The 24,526-nt window shown below is 42.4% G+C and overlaps 1 protein-coding gene across 1 annotated transcript; it reads right to left on the reverse strand.

The window, feature by feature from the left end:
• Nucleotides 1–8,611: 8,611 nt before the first annotated feature.
• KLHL28 (kelch like family member 28) lies at nt 8,612–24,401 on the reverse strand. Its single transcript, XM_081955471.1, has 5 exons — nt 23,898–24,401; nt 20,872–21,770; nt 18,256–18,699; nt 14,116–14,324; nt 8,612–11,860 (listed from the first exon to the last, which is right to left on the reverse strand). Exons 2-5 carry the CDS (start codon nt 21,768–21,770, stop codon nt 11,697–11,699), a joined length of 1,716 nt encoding a protein of 571 aa, XP_081811597.1. The 5' UTR covers nt 23,898–24,401; the 3' UTR covers nt 8,612–11,696.
• Between the last annotated feature and the right edge of the window lie 125 nt (nt 24,402–24,526).

The following is a 24,526-nucleotide window of genomic DNA, read 5'->3' on the forward strand; positions in this document are numbered from 1 at the left end:
TTTCCGAATTAACTGGAATCTCCTCTTCATACAGGCTTGAGATATTCAAGATATTCATTGGGTGATATTCAACTCAATGTGTTTGGAAAGGGTTAAAAAGGTTCAGGGAGACAGCTTTCTGTTTCATATTGTATCATCATCGCTCTTTCAATCTAAGAGGATAAATGGAACAAAGCAAGATACCAGGAACCTGGACTGAAGTAAACTATACACCTCTACAGGTTGTTCCCACGCCACTTGGATGAAATTGATTATCTAGACCCGCGCCAGTCCGGTTTCCGGCCCGGCCACAGCACGGAGACAGCTTTGGTCGCGTTGGTGGATGATCTCTGGAGGGCCAGAGATGGGGGTTGCTCCTCCATCCTGGTCCTATTAGATCTCTCGGCTGCTTTTGATACCATCGACCATGGTATCCTATTGCGCCGTCTAGAGGGGTTGGGGGTGAGGGGTACCGTTTTGCGGTGGTTCTCCTCCTACCTCTCTGGCCGAGCGCAATGTGTGCTGATGGGGGGGGGGGCAGAGGTCGACCCTGAGGCCGCTCACTTGTGGGGTGCCGCAGGGGTCGGTCCTCTCGCCTCTCCTGTTCAACATATATATGAAGCCGCTGGGTGAGATCATTCGCGGTTTTGGGGTTGAGTACCATCTGTATGCTGACGATACTCAGCTGTACATATCTACCCCGAACCACCCCAACGAGGCCGTCGAAATGATGTCCCGGTGCCTGGAGGCCGTACGGGTCTGGATGGGCAGTAACAGACTCAAACTCAACCCCTCCAAGATGGAGTGGCTGTGGTTACCGGCACCCCGGTTCAACCAGTGGGTTCCATCACTGGCCATTGGGGGTGAACAGCTGGCCCCCGTGGAGCGGGCACGCAATTTGGGCATCCTCCTGGATGCCCGGCTGTCAATGGATGACCATGTGACGGCCGTGGCAAGGGGGGCGCTCCACCAGGTTCGCTTGGTGCGCCAATTGCGCCCCCTATTGGACCAGAGCGCCCTGCGCACAGTCACTCATGCACTGGTGACGTCCCGACTGGACTATTGCAATGCTCTCTACATGGGGCTTCCCTTGAGATGCACCCGAAGGCTGCAGTTGGTCCAGAACGCGGCCGCGCGGGCAATTATGGGAGGTACCAGATACTCCCATGTAACACCTCTCCTGCGCGGGCTGCACTGGCTACCTGTGGCTTTTCGGGTGCGTTTCAAGGTATTGACTATCATCTTTAAAGCGCTCCATGGCTCAGGACCTAGCTACCTGCAGGATCGCATCCTGCCCCATACATCCCTGCGGCCGATTCGCTCTCACAGGGAGGGACTCCTCCGGGTGCCGTCCACTAGGCAGTGCCAGCGGGCGACGCCCAGGAGTAGGGCCTTCTCTGTGATGGGCCCGACCCTCTGGAATGACCTCCCCCCCGACATTAGAATAACGACCGATCTCCGCTCCTTCCGTAACAAACTAAAGACCCACCTGTTTAATTTAGCTGGCCTGGCCTAACGGTAGCTTTTGTGTCCCTCTAGCCTGTATTTTAAATTTTAAATGTTTAGGGATAGATTTTATAGGTTGTTTTAATTTTTAACTATAATGTACAGCCTATCATATAATTTGTTTTAATGGGTATTTATAATTATTAAGTTTGTATATTGTTTTATTGTGGTCTGTACACCGCCCCGAGTCCCTTTGGGGAGAGGGGGCGGTCTATAAATTAAATAAATAAATAAATTAAATTAATTAATTAATTGTTGTTGTTTTAATGATTGCCTCCTAGGTGGACGGTTTGCAGTTATGACAGTAATAAAAAATAATTTTGGAACCAGTCCTGGCTTTTACAACCTTCACTGGTATATAAAGCAAAGGAAAACTAAAACAAGATCATAAACACAGTCATGGTTTGACTTATGAACCATTTTTCTTAACAATTGAGTTGCTAATAATTCCAGATGTGGTTGCAACACGAAGACTGTGTAAGGGAGTATGCTAAGAAATTAATTTGAATGAGACATTTAAATTGGGCATTCCACCCAAAATATCTAAACAATGTTCTGTTAGATATTAACACTAGCTACCATGGTTTCCACTCTGGTCATCTGTTCCGGTAGGAACAGAGGTTTAATCTGATTGGTTAAGAGGTCTGACAGCTCCCTATAAAAGGAGAGCTGTCAGACCGAACAGTTGCTGGATTGTACATACTTGTCTGTTGGAATAAAGAGCTGTTGTTGCGTTAAGCCAGTGTCTGCCTTCTCATTGCCCTATCTAACGCTGGCGACGAAGGTGGGATAGAGAAGCAGATAGGCGAAGAAATGGACAACGAGACACCCAGCAAGTAAATCCAGGCCGGAGCTTCGGCACGGAATCGAGCAACCATTTCGAGCGGCAAATTCGAATCGCCTCAGTCAAGAATGGCCATGCACACCCCGCCAACTCCGTATGACCCGGTGGCCGAACACTGGGAATCGGATATGTTAAGGTTCGAATGCTTCCTCGAGGCAAACGACCTTATGGGGGTTCCTGACTCCCGCAAGAAGAACCTCTTCCTGGGCTACTGCGGTCGAAAGGTCTTCGAAACAGCGAAGGACTTATCGGAGCCAACTCCGATCCAAGCGGTTCCATGAGCGGCATTACAACAGACTCTAAAAACTCACTACGCGCCCAAACCTTTGAGGCACGTTCGCCGCCATGAACTCAACGTGCGGAACCAGAAAGGAGAATCCATAAACCAATATTTTATTTATTTATTTCTTGGATTTCTAGACCGCCCCCTCTCCCAAAAAGGGACTCGGGCGGTGTACAGTCAATGCAGATAAAAATACAATCATAAAACAATTAAATACATTTGGATGGAGGAGATAGGCTGTACAAGAAATAAATATATTCTAAAACCCTAAAAACATCCCCGATTAAAAACCCAAACCCAATTAAAATAAATCCCCGGGAGGTAAAACTAAGAAAGTGCCAGGCCAGCTGATTGAAATAGGTGAGTCTTTAACTTTTGACGGAAGGAACGGAGGTCGGTGGTGGTTCGAATGTCAGGGGGGAGGTCATTCCAGAGGGTTGGGCCCATCACAGAGAAGGACCTACTCCTAGGTGTCGCCCGCTGACACTGCCTAGCGGACGGCACCAGGAGGAGTCCCTCCCTGTGTGAGCGAATGGGTCGCAGGGACGTGTGTGGTAGGATGCGATCCTGCAGATATCTAGGTCCTATGCCATGGAGCGCTTTAAAGATAGTGATCAATACCTTGAAACGCACCCGAAAGGCCACAGGTAGCCAGTGCAGCTCGCGCAGGAGCGGTGTTACGTGGGAGTAACGTGTACTCCCCATGATAACCCGCGCGGCTGCGTTCTGAACTAGCTGCAGTCTCCGGATGCGTCCCAAGGGAAGCCCCATGTAGAGGGCATTGCAGTAGTCCAGGCGAGACGTCACCAGCGCATGAGTGACCGTGCGCAGGGCACTCCGGTCCAGTAGGGGGTGCAATTGGCGCACCAGGCGAACCTGGTGGAACGCCCCCCTTGCCACGGCTGCCACATGGTCCTCCAGTGACAGCTGGGCACCAAGGAGGACGCCCAAATTGCGCGCCCGCTCCACAGGGGACAGTTGTCCGCCCCCTATGGCCAGCGATGGTGTCAGCTGGCTGAACCGAGGTGCCGGTACCCATAGCCACTCGGTCTTGGAGGGGTTGAGTTTGAGTCTGTTGTCCCCCATCCAGACCCTGACGGCTTCCAAACACCGGGACATCACTTCAACAGCCTCGTTGGGGTGGTTTGGGGTTGAAATGTACAGCTGAGTGTCATCAGCGTACAGGTGGTACTCAACCCCAAAGCCACGGATGATCTCACCCAGTGGCTTCACATATGCGTTGAACAGGAGAGGCGAGAGGACCGACCCCTGCGGCACCCCACAAGCGAGTGGCCTCAGGGACGACCTCTGCCCCCCTGTCAACACACATTGCTTCCGGTCGGAGAGGTAGGAGCCGAACCACCGCAAAACGGTGCCTCCGACTCCCATCCCCTCCAACCGGCGCAATAGGATACCATGATCAATGGTATCAAAAGCCGCCGAGAGGTCTAATAGGACCAGGATAGAGGAACAACCCCTATCTCTGGCCCTCCAGAGATCATCAACCAACGCGACCAAGGCTGTCTCAGTGCTGTGCCCGGGTCGGAAGCCGGACTGGCGTGGGTCTAGATAGTCGGATTCGTCCAGGTGTCGTGGAAACTGCTGCGCCACCACATTCTCAACAACCTTCGCCAAGAAGGGGAGGTTGGAGACTGGACGGTAATTAGCTAGCTCCATTGGGTCGAGCGAAGGTCTCTTGAGCAAGGGTCTCACCACCGCCTCTTTCAAGGCGGTTGGTAAGTAACCCTCACCCAATGAGTCGTTCACCAGGCCCAGAAGCCAGCCTCGTGTCACCTCCCAGGCTGCCAGTACCAGCCAGGAGGGGCACGGGTCCATTGAACATGTGGTGGGTCGTAGCCGTCCACGCAACCTGTCCAAATCCTCGGGGGCAACAGAGTCAAACTCCTCCCAGAATGGTCTCTCAAGACTCGCTGTTGACGGCTCGTCTGGTCCACTGACGGAGGTCCATCCGCTCCGGATCTGATCGATTTTGTCCTGAAGATATTCCCCAAATTCCTCTGCTCTTCCCTGTAAGGGTGTCTCTCGTGGGTCACCCGAAACAGGGCGGCAGGGCGGTTATCTGCGGACGCAATAAGGGCAGCACAATGTCTGCGCTTGGCCGCTCTTATTGCCACAAGGTAAGTCCGCAAATAGGCTCTTACCTGTGTTCGGTCAGATTCGGAGCGTGAGGACCTCCACCTGCTCTCTAGACGTCTCCTGTGGCGCTTCATCACCCTTAGCTCCTCAGTGAACCAAGGAGCCCGGGTGGGTCGATGCCGCAGGAGAGGTCGCAAAGGCGCAACCCGGTCCAAGGCCCCAGTCGTCGCCCTATTCCAGGCAGTCACTAGGTCCTCGGAGCGGGAGCGGGACAAGGCTACAGGTATTGGCCCAAGCTCCGTCTGGAATCTATCCGATTCCATCAGGTGCCTGGGGCGGTACCAGCTTGTAGAGTCTGGTTCCGCCTCCTCGCGGTGGGGGATAGCGCCAGGGAAGTCCAGCCGGAGGGATGAGTGGTCTGACCATGACAGGGGCGTGATGACTAAGTCCCCTATTCCCAGATCACTCGTCCACTGTTCAGATACAAAAATGAGGTCCAGTGTGTGGCCCCCTTCGTGAGTGGGGCCCTGCACTAATTGGGTCAGGTCCATGGCCGTCATGGAAGCCATGAACTCCCGAGCCACCTCGGAAGCCGCTCCCGTTGACGGCAAGTTGAAGTCCCCCATGACCAAAAGTCTGGGAGTCTCAACTGCCATCGCTGAGATTAGCTCGAGGAGCTCGGGCAGGGCTGCTGATGCATAGCGAGAAGCCAAGTATACAATCAGCAAGCCCCACTGCCTCCCTGGGCCCCAGTTCACACCAAGGGACTCACACCCGGGTATCTGAGGGACAGTGAACTCCCTCGGCTCTAAACATTCCTGCATAACCACCGCCACCCCACCACCCTTACCCAGGGCCCGGGGCTGATGGAATGCCCGGAAGCCTGCTGGGCACATTTCCATGAGGGGTAAACCACCCTCGTGGCCCAACCAGGTCTCCATTATCCCTGCAAGGTCTAGCTCCCCCTCTGAGATCAACTCATTAATGAGGGGGGCCTTGTTGGTAACAGACCTTGCGTTGCAAAGCATCAGCCGCAGGCCCTGGCTCTGTAGCACCTGTCCACCTAGACTGCAGGGGTTGGTACAAGCGACCGGGCGTAACCAGCAGCCACGGTCTCCCAACCGACCTTGGGATCTTATCCTGTCCTCGCATATGTTGCGGCCCTGTGAAAAGCAGCAACATATTGTGACTTCCGTGACCTGGACGACCAAATTTTAGACCGCTTAATCTGTGGAATGCGGGACATTAATCTGCAGAGACGTCTGCTAGCCACATCAAACATGTCTCTGCAGATCGCACTCGACGAAGCCAGGGCGTCCAAATCCACTGATAAGTCCACGGAAGCCTTGCAGCACCAGCACAACGTGCCACAAACCGTGCAGAAGCAAACATGCGTACATCATGAGGCCGCTAAACAAGAACCCTCCGACAGCCAAGACGATGACAGCTACTGCATGCGCAGTAGCCGCACAAAACCGGCATGAAGATTCAACTCGCACCTGCCGCCCTGTGCAAGCTGCGGAGGGGACCATGCCCGGTCTACCTGTCGGTTTCGGGACACAACCTGTCAGCATTGCGACAAGAAGGGGCACATTACTAAAGTGTGCTGGAGCGAATTCCCTGCCACCACTTGGCAGCCAAATGCTCCCCCAGGAGCATTCTATAAGCCTCCTAAAGGCTATGCATGCCCTTTTCTTGACAAAAAATGGGCCTGTTTTCGTGAAAAATGGGCCATTTTTGGGAGGTCTGAAGAGTGCAAAACTTTTTTTTTTAATTTGCCTCTTGAAAATCTTGGTGCATCTTATACTCCGGTGCATCTTATACTCCCAAAAATATGGTAGTTTATTTTTCTGTTTACGTCGATCAGTCAGAAAGAAGCACTGTTTTCTTTGACGCAGTATTTTAATTGACATTTAATTAAATGTCAGATATTTGAAGACAGAACCACCACAGCACAAGAGAAACGAGCACTCCACAAAGCCAGAGCTGCAAACGCTGCAACAGTGGTGCCCACACATGCCTGCCCAACAAGTGGCAGAACATTCCGTGCCCATATAGGCCTTACCAGCCACCTGCGGACACACTGTGGAGAGCCCACAACCCGTTAGATGTCAAGGTCCTCTTCAAACATCATGGACAAACATCATTTTAATTGAATTCCTTTAAGAACAAATGCATCTATATTCTTCTTCAATCTCGCATTACCATGCTTGTACAGAACTTGTCTTCTTAACAAAATGCACCAGGACATCACTTTCTAATTTTGCAAATTCTATGAACTTTATCATTTTTTTCCTCTGTATCATCTTCATCTTTTCATCTCTCCATAAATAACTTTTGTCTTACTTTTCAAAAATTCTTTATCATTAGATTTACATGTCTGGTCACTTCCCTCTTCCAAAGCTGTTCATTTAGTACTAAGTGATGCAAACAACTTTTTGCGTAAATTCTCATTTTCTGAAGCAATTCTGGTCTAATTCCTCTTTCTGTAAGTTGTGCTAACAATCCCCTCCTCCATTCTCCTGTTTTTCCTGATCATCTGTTAGTTGTCGTTCTAATTTTGTAATCCAGGAACTAAAATGTCCCAGTTATAAGTAAAAGGCAGCCCCCCCCCCCCTTTTTAACTTTGTCTTTCTGTATTTGGATACAAAATGACACTTCATAGTTGCAGAAATGAATATTTCTGGCTCATCTGTGGTGTTTAAAGATGAAGGTAATCAAGTTAGATATTTTTTAAAAAATCACAACCAAACCTTTTTTGTCTTCATAAATTTATTTAGTAAAACAGTGCACATTCAAATGAAATACTGTAGCAATAACAACAGAACATGACCACATTTAGCTAACAAAGGAGAAAATTATCTGGTGGCTTCTTACTCAACTACCATCTTTGTAAAGAAAGATGGCAGAGAGAGAAAGAACATGAAACTCTTCTGGTAGAAGAACGCAACATAAAACAACACTGCCCATCTCCTAACATCCACAATAAATCCCTCTGCAGGTCAGAATCTTACCAAAAGCTACTGTGTATAGAGGTTTAGAATTGGGTCACAGAAGTGAAAACACAGAATAGCATGTAAGGCAAAGAAAAGGAATTATTTCTCAGTTCTTTCATGAATGAAAGGGGATTTAAGGCAAGTAGGAGAGTGAGCTCATATTCTGTTATAGAATGGAAGGAGTTAACAAACCTTGGGAGATGGGGTAGAAGACAAAACAGAGAAGGAAAAAAAATAGAAGACTGCCTAGGTTTGCCACATAACAAAAATATATAATCACTGCAAGGCTCCGATCCTACAGTCTAGCTGACATATCTTCAGGAACCCTTTTATGCCATTTAATATTTCTTGACTGAAGAAAAGACCCAGCCAAGGTGCCAAGTTCTCGATCTCTCATAAATATTGAGTTATCATGAATGGAAAGGTGTATTATGAGAAGAAAAATTCTTCTATAACAACAGATGCTGGCACTGGAACCAGTGTCTGGTTCTGGAGTTGTGCTTTCAATCAAGATTACAGGTAGTCCTTAACTACATTTGTTTAGTAACCAAAGTGATGACTGGGATGAAAAAAGTGACTTCTGACCGTTCCTCATACTTACGACTGTTGCAGTGTCTCCATGGTCACATGCTTAAAATTTGGGTGCTTGGCAACGCCTATTCATTTACAATGGCTGCAGCATCCCACGGTTACATGATCACCTTCTGAGACCTTCCCAGCTGGCTTCTGACAAACAAATTCAATGGGGGAAGCCAGCTTCAATTAATGACTGCAGCAGTTTGCTTAATGGCCACAGCAAAAAGAGATCATAAAATTGGGCATAACTCAGTCAGCAACCACCTCACTTAGTGATGGAAATTCCATCCCAATTGTGGTCGCAAGGTTGAGGATTACCGTACTTACATAATGCCACCCTACATTACCTATGTACAAAGCCATGGATTATTTTTCTTCCAAACCAAAGAAAAAAAATCTAAAAATAAACAGCCAGGAAATGTTAAAGTGCTTTTGCTTAATCATTAAGTAAGTCACTTGAATGGTTTTGTGGAATTGATGTTAAGGTAGGTACTATTTTAGGAAAGGCTTTCGCTGTAATGCTGAGCTATAAGCAGCTTATTGCAGCCTACAAATTTTAAAATTGGTTGTCCAATTTATCTACACTTGAGCAGTTCAGTGAATGGTGAAAGAGAAGTGACTATGATGAGTTTATTTAAATATAGTATTATTCCCTGTACTTGCTACAGAGATAGTATCTACTGCACTAGTGAATTAATCTAATTGTGACTAAAATAGCTATGTGTGCCTTAAGTCATTGTTAATACAGATGGTCTACACAATTAAAGCAATCAATCAAATCTCCTTATGGACAAATATCAGATTTAACTAAATCAACAATGCCGTTAGCTGAACTGCACATTAAGGGCTACCTTCAAACCGCGTGGAGATTACTAATAACTCAAAACTCAAAAACTGCTATATTTAGAGTAATTGACTTCTTACTGGGTACAAGCCATCACCCAAAAGGGGTACTGAAGAGTATTAAATGTTGTCACGGTCTGCACTCCTTTTTTAAAACAGAAGCAAAAAATGTCCTTAACTCTGATGTTCAGTTCTGCCAGTCAAAGCAGTTTGAGTGGATGCTTTGCAAAACATGCACGAACAAGGCAGATAATCAGATGAACTCTTCTTAAGTCCTTCAGTTACATGGGATTTTTTTTAGCATTTTCCACTCCGTGATCCCTTTTCTCTCTCTCCTTGTTTAAAGCTGTTCTGTCAGATTCCCAGATTTTCACTATGTGAGCAACTTCTCAAACAAGTACCAAGCATCAATATATTTTTTCTAAATTCAAAGGCAGCTTGAAGAAAGATCTAAGACAAAAACAATATCTTTGCTTTTTTGTGAATGCAAACTGAACAGCTGTTGATCCACAACAAGCAATTAGTTCTACTGTCACATATGATTGCTTTCTTCAGAATCCAGATCTCTCAAACAAGTTTCACTGAAATGAATGAGAATGTCCTAAGCACACAATTCCATGCATTAAAAAATCAATGTACATGTTGCATTATGCTATTATTGCTGCATAACAGGTATCAACTAGCATATTACAAATTGCTTTGTTTCATAGTTAGTTGCTTCAAAACTCTGCTTAACTCCACAAATACCTAAACAAGAGTTTTAGGATTTGATAACATCTTCAAGTGTTGGTAGAAAAATGATGTTAAGTAGTTTAAGAAGTGTGCTCTTCTGGTTTTAATTAGAACATTGATTAGCTCATGGAAGAAGAAGAGCTTTTGCAGCTTGGTTAGCTGCCATTCTTATTACAGAGCACAAGTTACTAGTCCATAATCTCCCCTTTCGTAGACAGAAGTAAAAGGTTCAAAATACAGGTTAGCCAAACATCTTATTATTGCATGTTTGTGAACACTATCAAAAATCATGCTAAAGGGAGATGAGGAGAAATGTACTTTCAAAGGGAGAAAAAGCAGACAAGAATAAATTGAAGTACAACTCTTTCAACAAAACAGAAATATACATTGAAAAGTACCTGAAAGAGAAAACTGCAGAAACAGTTTCAGTTATCTATATTAAATAATATTAAAAAATAGGGTCATGCTTTGTTCTCTTAGAACCTTAACAGTGAGTTTCAGGATGATCTATCGATGACCAAATTTCACTTTATTAGAGGAATTGTCCTATTACAGAACAATCCAATCATTACTAAAAAGTTCTGCTGAGTTCTAGGATATCTCAAAGCAATGTTTGGGGGAGCTGCTAAGAATGCAGAGATAAATATCCAGTATTGTTATCTAATTCATTTTTAAAGGAGGAGAACTATTTCTAGGGAATTCAATACTCCCTCCATTCTCTAATCTGTTCAGGCTTCTGTTCACCAAACATGCTCATCTAAGAAATATTAGCATAAGAAAAGCTTGATAATCTCACAGGAATAGAAAAGAAAAATAGAGTTATATTTCAATTTAGTAGCTATCATTTTATATCTTCCAGATCATCAATGACAAAAAAAGTCAAAAATTCACCTTGAATTCAATGCTGTTCATATTCAATCAATCCCTCTTAACATTTCTAGCAATCTCAGCAATCTAATTGTTTAGCACCATGTCAAAGTCAGTACACACTGAAAATTTGGTTTTACATTCTTTGTAGTCACTCATTGGCTACATGTCACAAATGTATGCACAGAGGTGGAAGATATTTCTTTCTGGAACATTTACATAGGTGCTGGCATATTATTACACATTATTTTAATAAAACTCAAGCCACATGGGCTTTCTCTACCAGCTTAAAAGCTGTAGGCTTCAGATAAAGGGCAAGAACGGTTACCTTTTAGATGAACAGCTAGGTCTGTACGTAGTAGAAGAATAAAAATAAAACTTTAAATGCATTGCGCTGAAAATAGCTATTCATTCTTATCCTCCAGTAAATTATCCCTCCACTTTGAAAGGAGGAGGTGTATTAAGTGCAGATAAACAAATTACAGTATCAGATATTTACAAAACCTGCGTAATGGGTGGAGGGAAAAGGCAGCCCTTTAACTGTTCATAAAAAAAGTGAAGCAATCATGGTCTCTATGTAAATATGGAGACAGACATCTAGAAAGATTGTGCAACACAGTAAAATGATCCCACCCCTTTAGCAATATTACCTATGCCACTCACAGGAAGATACAAGATCAAAGCTCTGAGTTTGGGAGATTATTTGCCTATTGCGGGCAACACAGTGCTTCTTTTATCAAGGTAAATTATTTCAGATCAATAACAGTGTGCAATTTGGATCCCTGTTAGAAAGACAGTTCCATATTCCCTCCTTCCATTTCTTTCCTATCAGCAATATCCAATTCTCATTTGGGGTTCACCTGTTTGCATTACAATTAAGTCATTTCTCCTTTCTCCCATCTTGAAGAAATACAGCTTCTGCTTTGTACAGGTCGGGCATCTTCAGTGCTATTTGCGTCCTCAAATGTATTCTTCAAAGTGCAGTCAAGCCAAAATTACAACGGCAGTACATCATACCAGCAGTGTCCAGCCAGTTATCAGATATAGGGTCATATTTCTGTACGGTATTAAGATAAGACGACCCTGAGTGTCCACCAACTACATACAGATATGTATCAATCACAGCTGCACCAACTCCTATTGGGGGAGAAAAAAGAAAATATATTTATATATTTAACATTACAAAATCAAGTCCTTTTCATAGGAAAAACATGCAAACTAAAAAACCCACACAATGTAAATAAGTGTTAAAGAGCTTGTGGTCATTATGAGGAAAATGGGATGCAGGAGTATTACATATATTCACCATCTTCATATATATATAAAATCATCATCATGAATGCTGTAATGTGGAGGGTGGAAAATGTCCAAAAATGAGATGTTTTCTTGGGGGGGGGGGCACCTATAAATTTCTCCCTTCAACCCATCTCTTCACAGCCCTTCTCTATCATAGAGCCTAGCAAAAGACAATAGTACAGGAAACTCAGAACAGAAATGGCCAAATATTACTCCAATATCATGAAAATAGGTTAGGCAGAAAATGCTTTCTGGAACAAATTCTTGGCCTCCAGATTATGCTTTTACTGCCATAAAGAGTTTTGGCTGAGGAAGAAAGCAGCAATTTATCCTTGAAGATTTGAGTTGAAATAGCTTTATTCTCTAGAATCAAGGATCTAATAAACAGTTGCAATAACAGCTCTAAGGACCTTGTCCACTTCCTCAGATCCAACAGAATCAAACTGCTCCAAGATAATCAGGTAAGTCTCTAATGCATGGGTGTCAAACTCAGTGTCATGTGACATTTCACAACATTTTTCCCCTTCACGGAGCTAGGGTGGGTGTGGCCTGCGTGTGACGCATCTGGCCTGCAAGCTGCCAGTTTGACATGCCTGCAATGGATCTGCTCAAAGCTTGGTTTCCAGTTGAGAACAGATCCAAATAATTTTGTCTGTTATAGACTTGACAAATTCCTGCACATGATTTCCTAGTTGGAACTGAGGAATTGAAGACTGCGTGTGTATGCTGATGGGATTTGGGAGAGTATATGTTCTGGTTAGTCTGAGATTCTATCTTTTCTCCTTTTCTTTTTTAAATGCCATCCCAAGACAATGGGAAAAGGATGTTGTCATTGTTGAACTGAATGAAACAGAGTTCATGGGAGGGGCCTGTGTGTGTCATGTTTGTTTGGTATGGTACTTGATGCTTGAGAAGTGTGTGAATTGATCAACTAAAAGCTTTCACTCAGCTTGGAAGCTTTTTCTGCTAAACTGGATATCAGACTGAACAGAGAGGGAAGTCCTGTTTCTACCAAAATGTATGCCTCATAAGTAAGTGGCTGCTAATGGGCTGTCTCTCCAGAAATGCTTCAGCTGTGAACATCAGAAACCTCACAAGGACAGCCACCTATTCCTGATATCATCCTTTCTCCAGTCATTTCTCTTGTGTACCTATTTCTTCATAAGCTCAGCCTCCCCTTGGACTCTGCAAAATTTGTATGCACTATGCCTGTTAGCTGTAAGCCCAGGACAAGAAGGAGAAAAGAATGTGGTATTTCCAGAGGAAGATTTACTTTTACAAACTGGGCTTTATAGTTTGCTGAGATCTGTTGTGACTCTAACACCTGAGCCAAATAATGAAGTAGCAGGATGGAAATAAGGGTGATTCTGCATTATACACATAAAGTTATGCTTGCAAATTCAAAAATATGTAGTAGTTCCCAAATAGATAATTGCCTTACAGGGAAAGGATCCCGAAAAGATAGAAGTTACTAGAAGAGTAAGAAAAAATCAGCTTAGTTGGATTCATTAACAGCTATAAGATCTAGAATGGTATCAAATGAACACCTAAGCAATATTACTACTCAATCACAAAAACGTCTAACTCTAGAATAGACATGCTGTCTATCCACATTCCCACAAAACTAAGTTTAATGTATTTTATGCTAGGAAGCCCTCTGAAACGCTAAATGATCCAATGTTTTGTGCCACCATCTTTATTAATATAATCACCACGGTCTTTTTGCCTTCAGAGAAAAAAAAAAAGAAATGCAGTCTTTGGTTGTAAAGAGTTTGCCTGTGTCTTAAAGTACTGATGATATAAATGCTGTTCAAGTAAATCTCCCTCTTTCTTTTTCCAGGTTTTTTAAAATATATATTTATTATAGCAAGCATAAGTTTGTTTGTTTTTTAGGAAAAGACAACTGAATAGCACTTTGGAGCATTCTTACACGTTATGCCATTTGCACAGAAGTAGCACTGTAAGGGAGAACTCAGTGATGATTTTTTTTTTCATTAAACGTAAAACTTAATTGCTCCCAAAGTGACATGAAAAAAAGAACAACAAAATTCAACTGAACAGGAGGAGTTTAGATAATAAACTGAGAAGTTTATTACCAGTTCGGGGTTCCTTCATCGGATGACAAACAGTCCATTGGTTTTGGTGTGGATCATATCGTTCAATGCTGGACAAATGAGAAACACCATTGTGCCCTCCAACTACAAAAATGAAGCCCAACATAACCCCAACACCGAAGTTTATTCTCTTGTCTGCCATGGGTGCAACTGATTCCCAAGAGTCCTTGTTGGGATCATAACGTTCCACACTGCAGATGGAAACAAACAACAGCATTTAATGAGCAGAATTTCTACTGATTACTGCAAGTTGGTACTGTAGCTGTTTTCATGAGGGATAACCAGCAAGTTGCAATTCTCACATGAAAGCAGCTTCAATGGCCTCTTGAGATAGCCTATAATACAAGTTATAGTCAACGTATTTTGATAGCACACAAAACTGTGCAGTCAAGATAGAAATCAGGGAGCAAAAGGAGAGAAAGGATTGAATACGGCTGAAGGTATAAAACAAACCAACTATTTTTTAAATTAATGAATGTATGACAATTATACAATTGAGGAGATAAAGGGAAGTATAGCATCTAGCCACAATACAAAAAATACCCCCTAACCCTAGTTTAATGGGATTGAGTTGTGTGTCCTTTTGATGATTAAAATACAAGTAGTCCTTGACATCTAACAGTTCATTTAGTGACCGTCTGAAGTTACGAAGCCACTGAAAAAGTAGCTTATGACCAGTTTTCACACTTATGACCGTTGCAGCATCCCCATGGTCACATGATCAATATTCAGATGCTTAGCAGCTAACTCATATTTATGACGATTGCAGTGTCCTGGAGTCATGTGATCTCCATCTGCGGCATTCTGACAAGCAAAGTCAATGAGGAAACCAGATTCATTTAACAACCATGTTAGTAACTTAACAGCTGCAGTGATTCACTTCACAAGTGTGGCAAGGAAGGTCATAAAATGGGGCAAAAATCACTTAACAGTCTCGCTTAGCAACATAAATTTTGTGATTAATTGTTGTCATTAAGTCAAGGACTACCTGTACCACGGATATTTCCACATATAGCAAACAAAGTATGAAACAGAGCTAAAAAATATGCAAAAAGGTAGTAAATGTAGAACAATAGACTCAAACGTAAAGGCAGGAAAATTTTTGTATCTGATGTCGCTCAAGCAAACAGGGCTGCCTGGTTTTGCTCTGCATCCATCACCTGGCCAGACAGTCCATCATGGATTGGATTCTGTAAATCCATTTCCTAGATTACCCCCCCCCCCGGGCAAACAAACAAACAAATAAACAAACACCTGTGCAGTCATATGCACCACAACTCTCTTTTGTCCTTCTCCCTGCAAAATTTCTATGAACTGCAAAAAAACCAGGGCATTTTTCTAAATGCCTTTCCACTGGGTTTCTATAAAAGTCCAGAAGGAATGAAAAGGGACTATCTTTTTTCCTATGATCTTTGAAAAGAAGAACAGAATAACAGAGTTGGAAGGGACCTTGGAGGTTTTCTAGTCCAGGCAGGAAACCTTATACCATTTCAGACTAATGATTGTCCAATCTCTTCTTAAAAACCTCTAGTGTTGGATCATTCCCAACTTCTGGAGGCAAGTTGTTTTACTGGTTAATTGTTTTAACTGTCAGGAAATTTCTCCCCCTGTTCCTTGTGTGAGCATTTTTTGAGGTGATTGGCCCCTCCCATAGGACATAAGAAAGCAACTTGGTTCATGCTGGCCAGTTTACCTTCTGAAAATACTTAGTTAGACTAACTAACTAACAACGAACTTAGTTAGACTCTTAGCTCTGTGTGGCCTTGCCAAGCTAATTGCCAATTAAGTCTTTGGCAGTGTTTTCAAAGAAGATAAAGGTGGGTGCTTATCAGCCTTATCCCGAAGGACTTTGGCAGCCTCCTGTAGAACTCTTTACTACTATTTGGAACTCATTATGGGCTGTGAATGAATATAATTCATAGCCTTTGAAATAAAAAGAGGGTCTTTGGACTTAATCCTGTGCATTTTACTGTATCAGGAAGCCTAGGTCAGAACACTTGGCATTCTGTTGCTCTCAAAAATAGCTCAACAAGCTAATGCTAGCTCAATTTTTTTTAAAAAAAATGCAGCCAATGGTCTGTTTATACAATACAATGCAATACAATACAATAATAGAGTTGGAAGGGACCTTGGAGGTCTTCTAGTCCAACCCCCTGCCTAGGCAGGAAACCCTATACCGTTTCAGACAAATGGCTATCCAACATCTTCTTAAAGACTTCCAGTGTTGGGGCATTCACAACTTCTGGAGGCAAGCTGTTCCACTGATTAATTGTTCTAACTGTCAGGAAATTTCTCCTCAGTTTTAAGTTGCTTCTCTCCTTGATTAGTTTCCACCCATTGCTTCTTGTTCAACCCTCAGGTGCCTTGGAGAATAGTTTGACTCCCTCTTCTTTGTGGCAACCCCTGAGATATTGGAACACTGCTATCATGTCTCCGCTAGTCCTTCTTTCTATTAAACTCTGTGATGGGCCCGACCCTCTGGAATGACCTTCCCCCTGACATTAGAACAACTACGGACCTTCGCTCCTTCTGCCGGAAACTTAAAACCCACCTGTTTCATCTAGCAGGCCTGGCCTAATTCCAGCTATCCCACCTCAGTTTGTATTTTTAAATTTTATGGTTTGGTTTTAACGTTTAGTTTTTAATTCTTATAAATTTGTACAGGGGATATTTAATTCAATTTTAGTTATGTATATTATCGAGTGTATGGTTTTTAAATTTGTACCTGTACACCGACCCGAGTCCCTTCGGGGAGAGGGGGCGGTTTAGAAGTTTAATAAATAAATAAATAAATTAATTAAACTAGACATACCCAGTTCCTGCAACCGTTCTTCATGTTTTAGTCTCCAGTCCCCTAATCATCTTTGTTGCTCTTCTGTGCACTCTTTCTAGAGTCTCCACATCTTTTTTACATCGTGGTGACCAGAACTGAATGCAGTATTCCAAGTGTGGCCTTACCAAGGCATTATAAAGTGGTATTAACTTAATTAATTATAATGCTGGCAACCCCACCCCGCCCCAAGGGAAAAAAACCTTGGCATTTGGAAAACACAAACCTTTCTTTCTTCAAACAGACCATAAATTATAGTAATACATTGGCTTCCAGGGGCTTTTTCATTCCATTCAAAAACTTCCAAGCTGTCTTAGTATTAATCATATACAAATTACATACTAATTTGTGCTGTTAGGTGATTGTGGTGTTAGTTTTCTACAATAGGAAAGAGACTTGAATATTATACTGCAGCAGTGCTATTACATGTTTGTGATGGTCTTTACATAACCAAGTTTTGATTAAGTGTTGGAACAATTTTAACTTCAGATTTTACTTTTTATTAATGAGGATTGCCTATTAAAAGTCTGCAGAATGGATTGGGTTAGAGTGAAATGACATAAACCTCTACTGTAGTAGGCAAGTTGCACTCTAATTTTGTATGAGTTTAATATGGGGAATTTTTGCTTTAATTTAAACCAGCAGACATATAAATTACCAGGCTGTGTTCACATTATGTTCTTACCCATAGTTAATTCATCTATTATTTTCCTAACACTTTAGAAAATTGCATTAACATAGCACACTCAACAATAAATTAGCCCTACATGCATTTACACAACACACTTGCAAAAAATGTGGCTAGCATTTCAGTGTGCTGTTATGTCAGGAATACAACCCCAGGCTACAGTAATGAAATTATGTTGTTCTGTACAAGCCTTGAATATCATATAATTAATCTTACATCATTAACCAGTTGCCCTCATACAGGGAGTTTTTAGTTAGAAACACTTGGTTTCTGACATGTGTGTGCACATGACCAATAAGTACCACAGTATGATTTAAGAACTAACCAAATATATGTAATTTCTTTGAAAAAACAAACCGCAAGTATAATTTTAACAAACAATCCCAAGAAATTCCTCAGACAAATTACCTAAAGCATGAATTATGAAGGCATTGTTACACTGAGAATAATAAGGCAGAGGGTCCTGCATATTATTGTTTTGCTGTATACCACCCAGAGTCGCTTTCCATGAGAGGGTGCCCATATAATTATATGATCAGATCAAATGAATAAATGTTTAACAAGAACTACAATAATGAATTGCCAAGCTTAAATTTGCACTTGCCTGTTCATATGAGCCGGACCATAGCCCCCAATGGCATAAATCATTCCATCTAAAACAGCTGCAGCAAAGCAACTCCGGGTTTTGTTCATTGGTGCAACAGGCTGCCACTCCTTCACTTTTGGAATATACTTCTCCACGGATTGCAGGTAGGACTGCCCATCATAACCTCCCAAGGCATAGATTTCTCGTGACAAAACTGTTACGCCCAGAGTACTTCGGCTCTCGTTCATACTCTCAATCGATGTCCAAGTATTTGTATCAGGGTCCCAGCATTCCACAGAGCTTTCATGCTTCCGATAATTGATGCCTTGACACATGTGAGTTGCAATTCCTCCTATTACATAGATTTTCTGATCAAGGGCACAGATTCCAAATTCATAGCGAGGAACACTCAGAGGTGCTAAGCCTATCCAAGAGTCATTCTTAGGAAAGTACATCTCAACACTGAAGAAGACGAAAAAAACAATCATGAGGCAAAACGGAAATTCAATATATCAAAAGGTGATATCCCCAATGGAATTTAAACACTTTTATCCCATGTCTATTTATTTCCAATATATATTTTTTAATGCTGGTTTGAACTGCTTGATACTGAACCATCTTCTAAATGGACCCCTATGCACAAAAACATTGTAACTGAATTAATGTTTTGTGTTAAGCCATATATGGTTTGGTTTGGGCTTAATGCTTTGGGTAAACTAAGTCATTGTGGCTTGTAAATAATAGCTGATGTAAGCAGCTAAGTGTGATCTCTGTAGTATATTCATCAAACTAATTATAAACAAACCACTGCTCAGTTTGAGGTATGTAACGAGTCTCTAAATCATAAGATTTGGAAAGAAATTCAGGATAACAAATATTAAAAAAAAATTTAGTTGCAATATTTATTTATATGAAATTATCATCATTTGATTTGTTCTGAGAACACATAGGGCAGTGATGGCTAACCCTTTTGCCATCGAATGCCAAAAGCGGAGGGAAGCACGAGCGGGTGTGCCGACACCCATAATTCTATGTGCACGCCCCCCCCCCCACACACATACACACGTGACTCCCGTCCTCGCCCTGCTTTTGGTGCGCGATGGACCTGTTTTTGCCCTCCCCAGACTTCAGAAGCTTTCTAGGAGCCTGGGGAGGGTGAAAACGGCCTCCCCCAACCCCGAAGGCTACAGGGCTTCCCTGAAGACTCCAGAGGATGAAAAACAATCCAACGTGCAAACTGGAAGTTTGGGGACAGATTGAAGCCTCCGGAGGTAGAAAAATGGCTGAAGTCAGCTGGCCAATGCTGACAGGGCAACGCCTCACATGCCCTAACAAATGGCTCCGCATGCCACCTATGGCACATGTGTCATAGGTTCGCCATCACAGATATAGGGGATACTATCACACAGTATTCTTGTGATCACAACACTTTATATCACTCAAACTTTATCAAAGTAGAGCTTTATTGTTTTGAAAAACAGCTCACCTCCTTAATGAAAAAGATTGCTCACCAGAACAAAAAGGTCCTAAAAATATGGTCACTAATGGAGATGAAGGCAGATGAAGGCTGATTTGATTATGTTGCTGTTGCCATGAGAGTGGAATTTTTTATGGGTTATTATGTAGTGGGTGTTTTCAAATCTTACAAAGCCACTAGTGTCACCTGTGTATGAATTGGGAGGCTATATACATTTGTTTAGTAAATACATAAACAGATTCAGATAATTGGCAAAGTTTGGAGAGTGAAGCCATCCTAACTAGTTTCTCCATCTATCTTTCAGTCTTTCAATTTACTGCTGCTGTAAAAGAAGGTTAAACGTATAAACAGTTCACACAAAATCTACTCTGCAAGATCTCCTAAATCTTTAGAGTGGCCTGAGCAAAAATATTACAAGAAGAAAAGGAATTTAAACTAACAGCAATATCCATTCCATGGTGCTTTAATAAAACTGACTACTACTCAACATTTGGAGATAATATAGTCAAGTAAAATATAGTCCTTAAAAGGTGAGGCAGGGTCATAAGTGAGTTGTTGACTTTCTAAATATGAGCTGGTATATATTTTACAGCTAGCAATTTTAGGCAATGAAACTGATTACCGCATAATTAACCTCAATATATTCTTTGTTGTAGTAACAACCCTAACAGTTGACAAAGAAAAATAATAAGACCATTCCTACATCTAGCAGAACAGAAGTTAGATTTGCAGTTCTTATTTATACTTCCACTTTATACTTAATTGTGTGTGTGGGGGTGGGGGGGACTTTCTGTTCCTTTTTAGTAAATGGGATAAATAGACTGATATGATTAAGATATAAATAAATTCCTGGACTAAAAGATTGTTAATAATTCTTACAAGGCCGTGACAGTGAGAGCAGCAGCAAAATGAAGAATATTCAAAATTATAACATCCTGGTCAATTATATCCTTTTCTAAGGCTTCTGCATTCCAGACTATTCCCTTTTTCTACTATGGCATGACAAGCAACTGAAGGTTGTCAAAACCTGTATAGTTTCCTCAGAGACAGGCTCCGCTAGCTTCTTTGACTTGTGAACAGAAGAGGTTAGCAAGACAAGCCTACTTAAACCCAGGGTTTTTTTTTTTGTTGTTGTTCTTGTGGCTGTTATTTCTCACCTTTCCAAACAAGCAAAGAGTCCAGCTTTTCCTCCCACTGCACAGAGCACTTTAGGAGGGCAGCGAGGACGTGTAGTTAGTACAGTTTGATATGAAAGTCTGTGTTCAGGCATGAAATGGTACTTCAAGGCTTCATTCAACAGGTGTTTACAGGTATGGTCATCACGAATGAGATGATTGGCTTCATAAAGTCTCGTGAGAAATTTAACACTCAACAGAGGCAGCCGTACACAGTGAAGTAGCTGCGCCAGAAATTTCTGACGCTCCTGCACATCATATTTGATCCAAGATTCCAGCGCATAAAAAACCATTTCCTCCGTAACCACATTCAAGCAGTCATTGGAAACAATTTCATCCAGCTCAGAATGGGTAAGTTCAAAGAACTCTTCTGTCTGACAAACATCTTCAAAGTTCTGACAAATATATTTATTGGCAGCTGAGTACAGATCATGGCAGCCATAAGTCTCTGCAAAACGGGAGATACCAATACAATTGCCAGGATCCAGCTGGCTTTCTAAAAAGGTACAACATTCTTTGAGCACAAGCTTGATTTGCAGGAGATTGGCAGCGGGGAGAAGTGATTCCACAGTGTCCTGTGATATGAATACAGTCCCAGTATAGGCATATTCCACTATGGCCTGCAGAGCTGCTTCTGCAATGCATTGGAATTCTACTTCAGAGTTTTCTTTTTCAGAGAGATTGCCACTAAACATGGCTTTGAAATATGGACTGATACTAGCAAGCACAACTTTATGGGCATGGATCTTGACATCTCCAACCCGAAGGATGACATCACAAAGTTCATGGTGCTGGCGGAGTAAGTTCAGGCCTTGCAGGAGTTGCTCTGAATGCAGGGGTATTAGATTAGCAATCATATAGGTTGGAGATGACTGGTCCATCTGTTAAAATAAATTTAAAACACGTTTTCATAAAGTTTTAACTAATATACTTTTGATACATACAAAGCAATATAAGGACTCGTGCCCTTATCACAATGCAATGCCTTTGATATAGGGAAACTTTGAAGTCTTCTCAAAAACTGCATCTGGTGCAAAATGCAGCAGTCTGTTTATTGAGCCACTTGAGTCACATTATACTAGTTTTGTGAACTCTGCATTGGTTACCAATGGATTTCTAGGTGAATTTTAAAGTCTAGTTTGACTTATATGACTTGGCTCCTATGTATTCCAACCAGATTTGACCCATTCAAGGATCTCTTGCAAAAGTTTCATAGGAAGTGAATGGAACCAGAATGTGCTTGTTTTCCAATACGGTATTAAGCATTATGAAATAGCCTCTCTCGAGATTATGAATGTCAACAGATTATTCTCTCTGCATTTTATTTCAAATCATTCCTATTTTTAAAAATCACCAAGCTTCTTTATCTTTCTCTGCTTTCTTTTTGGATAGAAATACTGAAACTCTATTGTAAAGAGATTTTCATATTCTCTCTACACACCCAAATTATATTCCTTTCACACATGTATGTATATGTATACACACACATAAATAAAACTACTTTTTATTTGCAGTGATTTACTGATTTGAATAACAATAATAAAAGAGAACTGTACTGAAATAGAAAATTTGAGTCTGAAACATTAGTAGTATGAAGCAGAAAATAACAAGTCTGCCTAAAGTTGGCAATAAGACAATAACCACAGTATGGCTATATATTCTCTATGTTATACTGTTTGGTTTATGTGGTCTAAGCAGGGCAACACTTTAAAATCCCCAAAAAGCTGTTTTAGAATGTACAGAAAAGCAAACATCTAGTGAGTCATTAAAGTATACATCTGTTATAGGGCTGCATTTATGTTCCTATTGCTCTAAAGCAACCTTTCAGTGTCAAATCATAAAACTTTACAACAAATTCTTAAGTGCTTTATCTTTAAGCTCCTTAAATTTTTATGACTATGGGAATGCTCATTCATTTCTGGTGAAGATTACTTTGGATGTCCTTATCACAATAATTAGTAAAACGTGAATTTTCCAGAGCCACCACAGGTCCCTACATTATCCTCCCCCTCCCACAACAAAAAAGTTAAAATCTACATCTGAAAACCAGTAATTTACAGCATGTATATTTGATTATAGGGGACGCAGTGGCTCAGAGGCTAAGACCCTGAGCTTGTCGATCAGAAAGGTCGGCAGTTCGGTGGTTCGAATCCCTAGCACTGCATAACGGAGTGAGCTCTCATGACTTGTCCCAGCTTCTGCCAACCTAGCAGTTCGAAAGCATGTAAAAATGCAAGTAGAAAAATAGGGACCACCTTTGGTGGGAAGGTAATAGTGTTCCGTGTTTCTTTGGCATTTAGTCATGCCGGCCACTTGACCACGGAAACGTCTTCAGACAGTGCTGGCTCTTTGGCTTTGAAACGGAGATGAGTACCACCCCCTAGAGTTGGGAACAACTAGCACGCATGTGTGAGGGGAACTTTTACCTTTACCTTTATATTTGATTATGATAACCTTGGTCCAAGACAAATGATCAACTTTTAACACCAATTTTCTTGTCTCAAGACAAACATATTAGACATGACAGAAATTGCTATCAATTCACTTTAAAACCGAGTCAATCACTTTCTGTTCTTGCATTCAGGTCTATTAACCCCAACTGCCAGGCGACTGTTCCCAATACTATTTGGGGGAGAGGGGGAGGATAGTTACCGAGCGCATAAAAACGACAAAGGCACCTTAACCTGCCAAGGGGGAAGAACCGAAAACGTTTTTAACAAATACCCATCACACCCATTTGTAAAGGAGGGCGAGGAACGGAGAAAAACAAGGACCTTACACTTATGCTTATATGTTTATATGTTATATGCATACTTATGTTTTCTCAGACATGTTGACAAACCAAAATAAATAAAAACAAAACCTCCCCCATCCAGTCATCCCTTCCAACCTCCGTCTCATGCTGGAATTCGCCCTCCCCCCTCCCGATCTCGTTATCGAGCCACGTTCTTTCCCGCCGAAATTCCTCCAATCCCTCACAATTAATATCGCGGGGAAGGGTCACTCACCGGACTCAGGGGACGACAGCCCAGTCGGGCGGGAGGGCCTCAGCGGGCTCCTTCCAGGCACAACAACACAGCCAGAGGCAGCGGAAGAGGAGAAGGGAAAGAGGCGACGGCTGGCTGCGTCATTTCCGCTAAAGATCCACAGACTCCTCCCTCCTCCTCCAAAATTTCGACCCCCGGGCAGCCTTTTCACCGCTTACTGGGAGAGGAGTTCCCACAATTGTACATGATATGTGTTTTTTAATGTTGTATACCGCCCTGAGTCCTTTGGGAGAAGGGCGGCATATAAATCCAATAAATCCAATCCAATTTCAATTTTACATTTGAAACAAAGCAAAAATAAACCCTGGGTGTGTAGATAATTATAGCACTATTTAGGTCAGAGCTCTTCAAACTTGGCAACTTTAAGACTGGTGGACTTTATCTCTTAGAGTTCTGGGAGTTGAAGTCCATCAGTCTTAAAGTTGCCAAGTTTGGGGACTCTTGATTTAGGCCTTTGCTCCTGTTTCGTGAGGGAATTGGACTATATACCCCGGCGCACACTGCGCGCCGAGGCCTTCCGCGCATGCGTTGCCCGCGAGACCCGCCTGGGCAGTCTTCGCGGCTTCCTTTCGACGTTTCCTATCAAAACG

Source organism: Natrix helvetica (genome assembly GCF_964273705.1).
Source record: "Natrix helvetica genome assembly, chromosome: 1".
NCBI classification, from domain to species: domain Eukaryota; kingdom Metazoa; phylum Chordata; class Lepidosauria; order Squamata; family Natricidae; genus Natrix; species Natrix helvetica.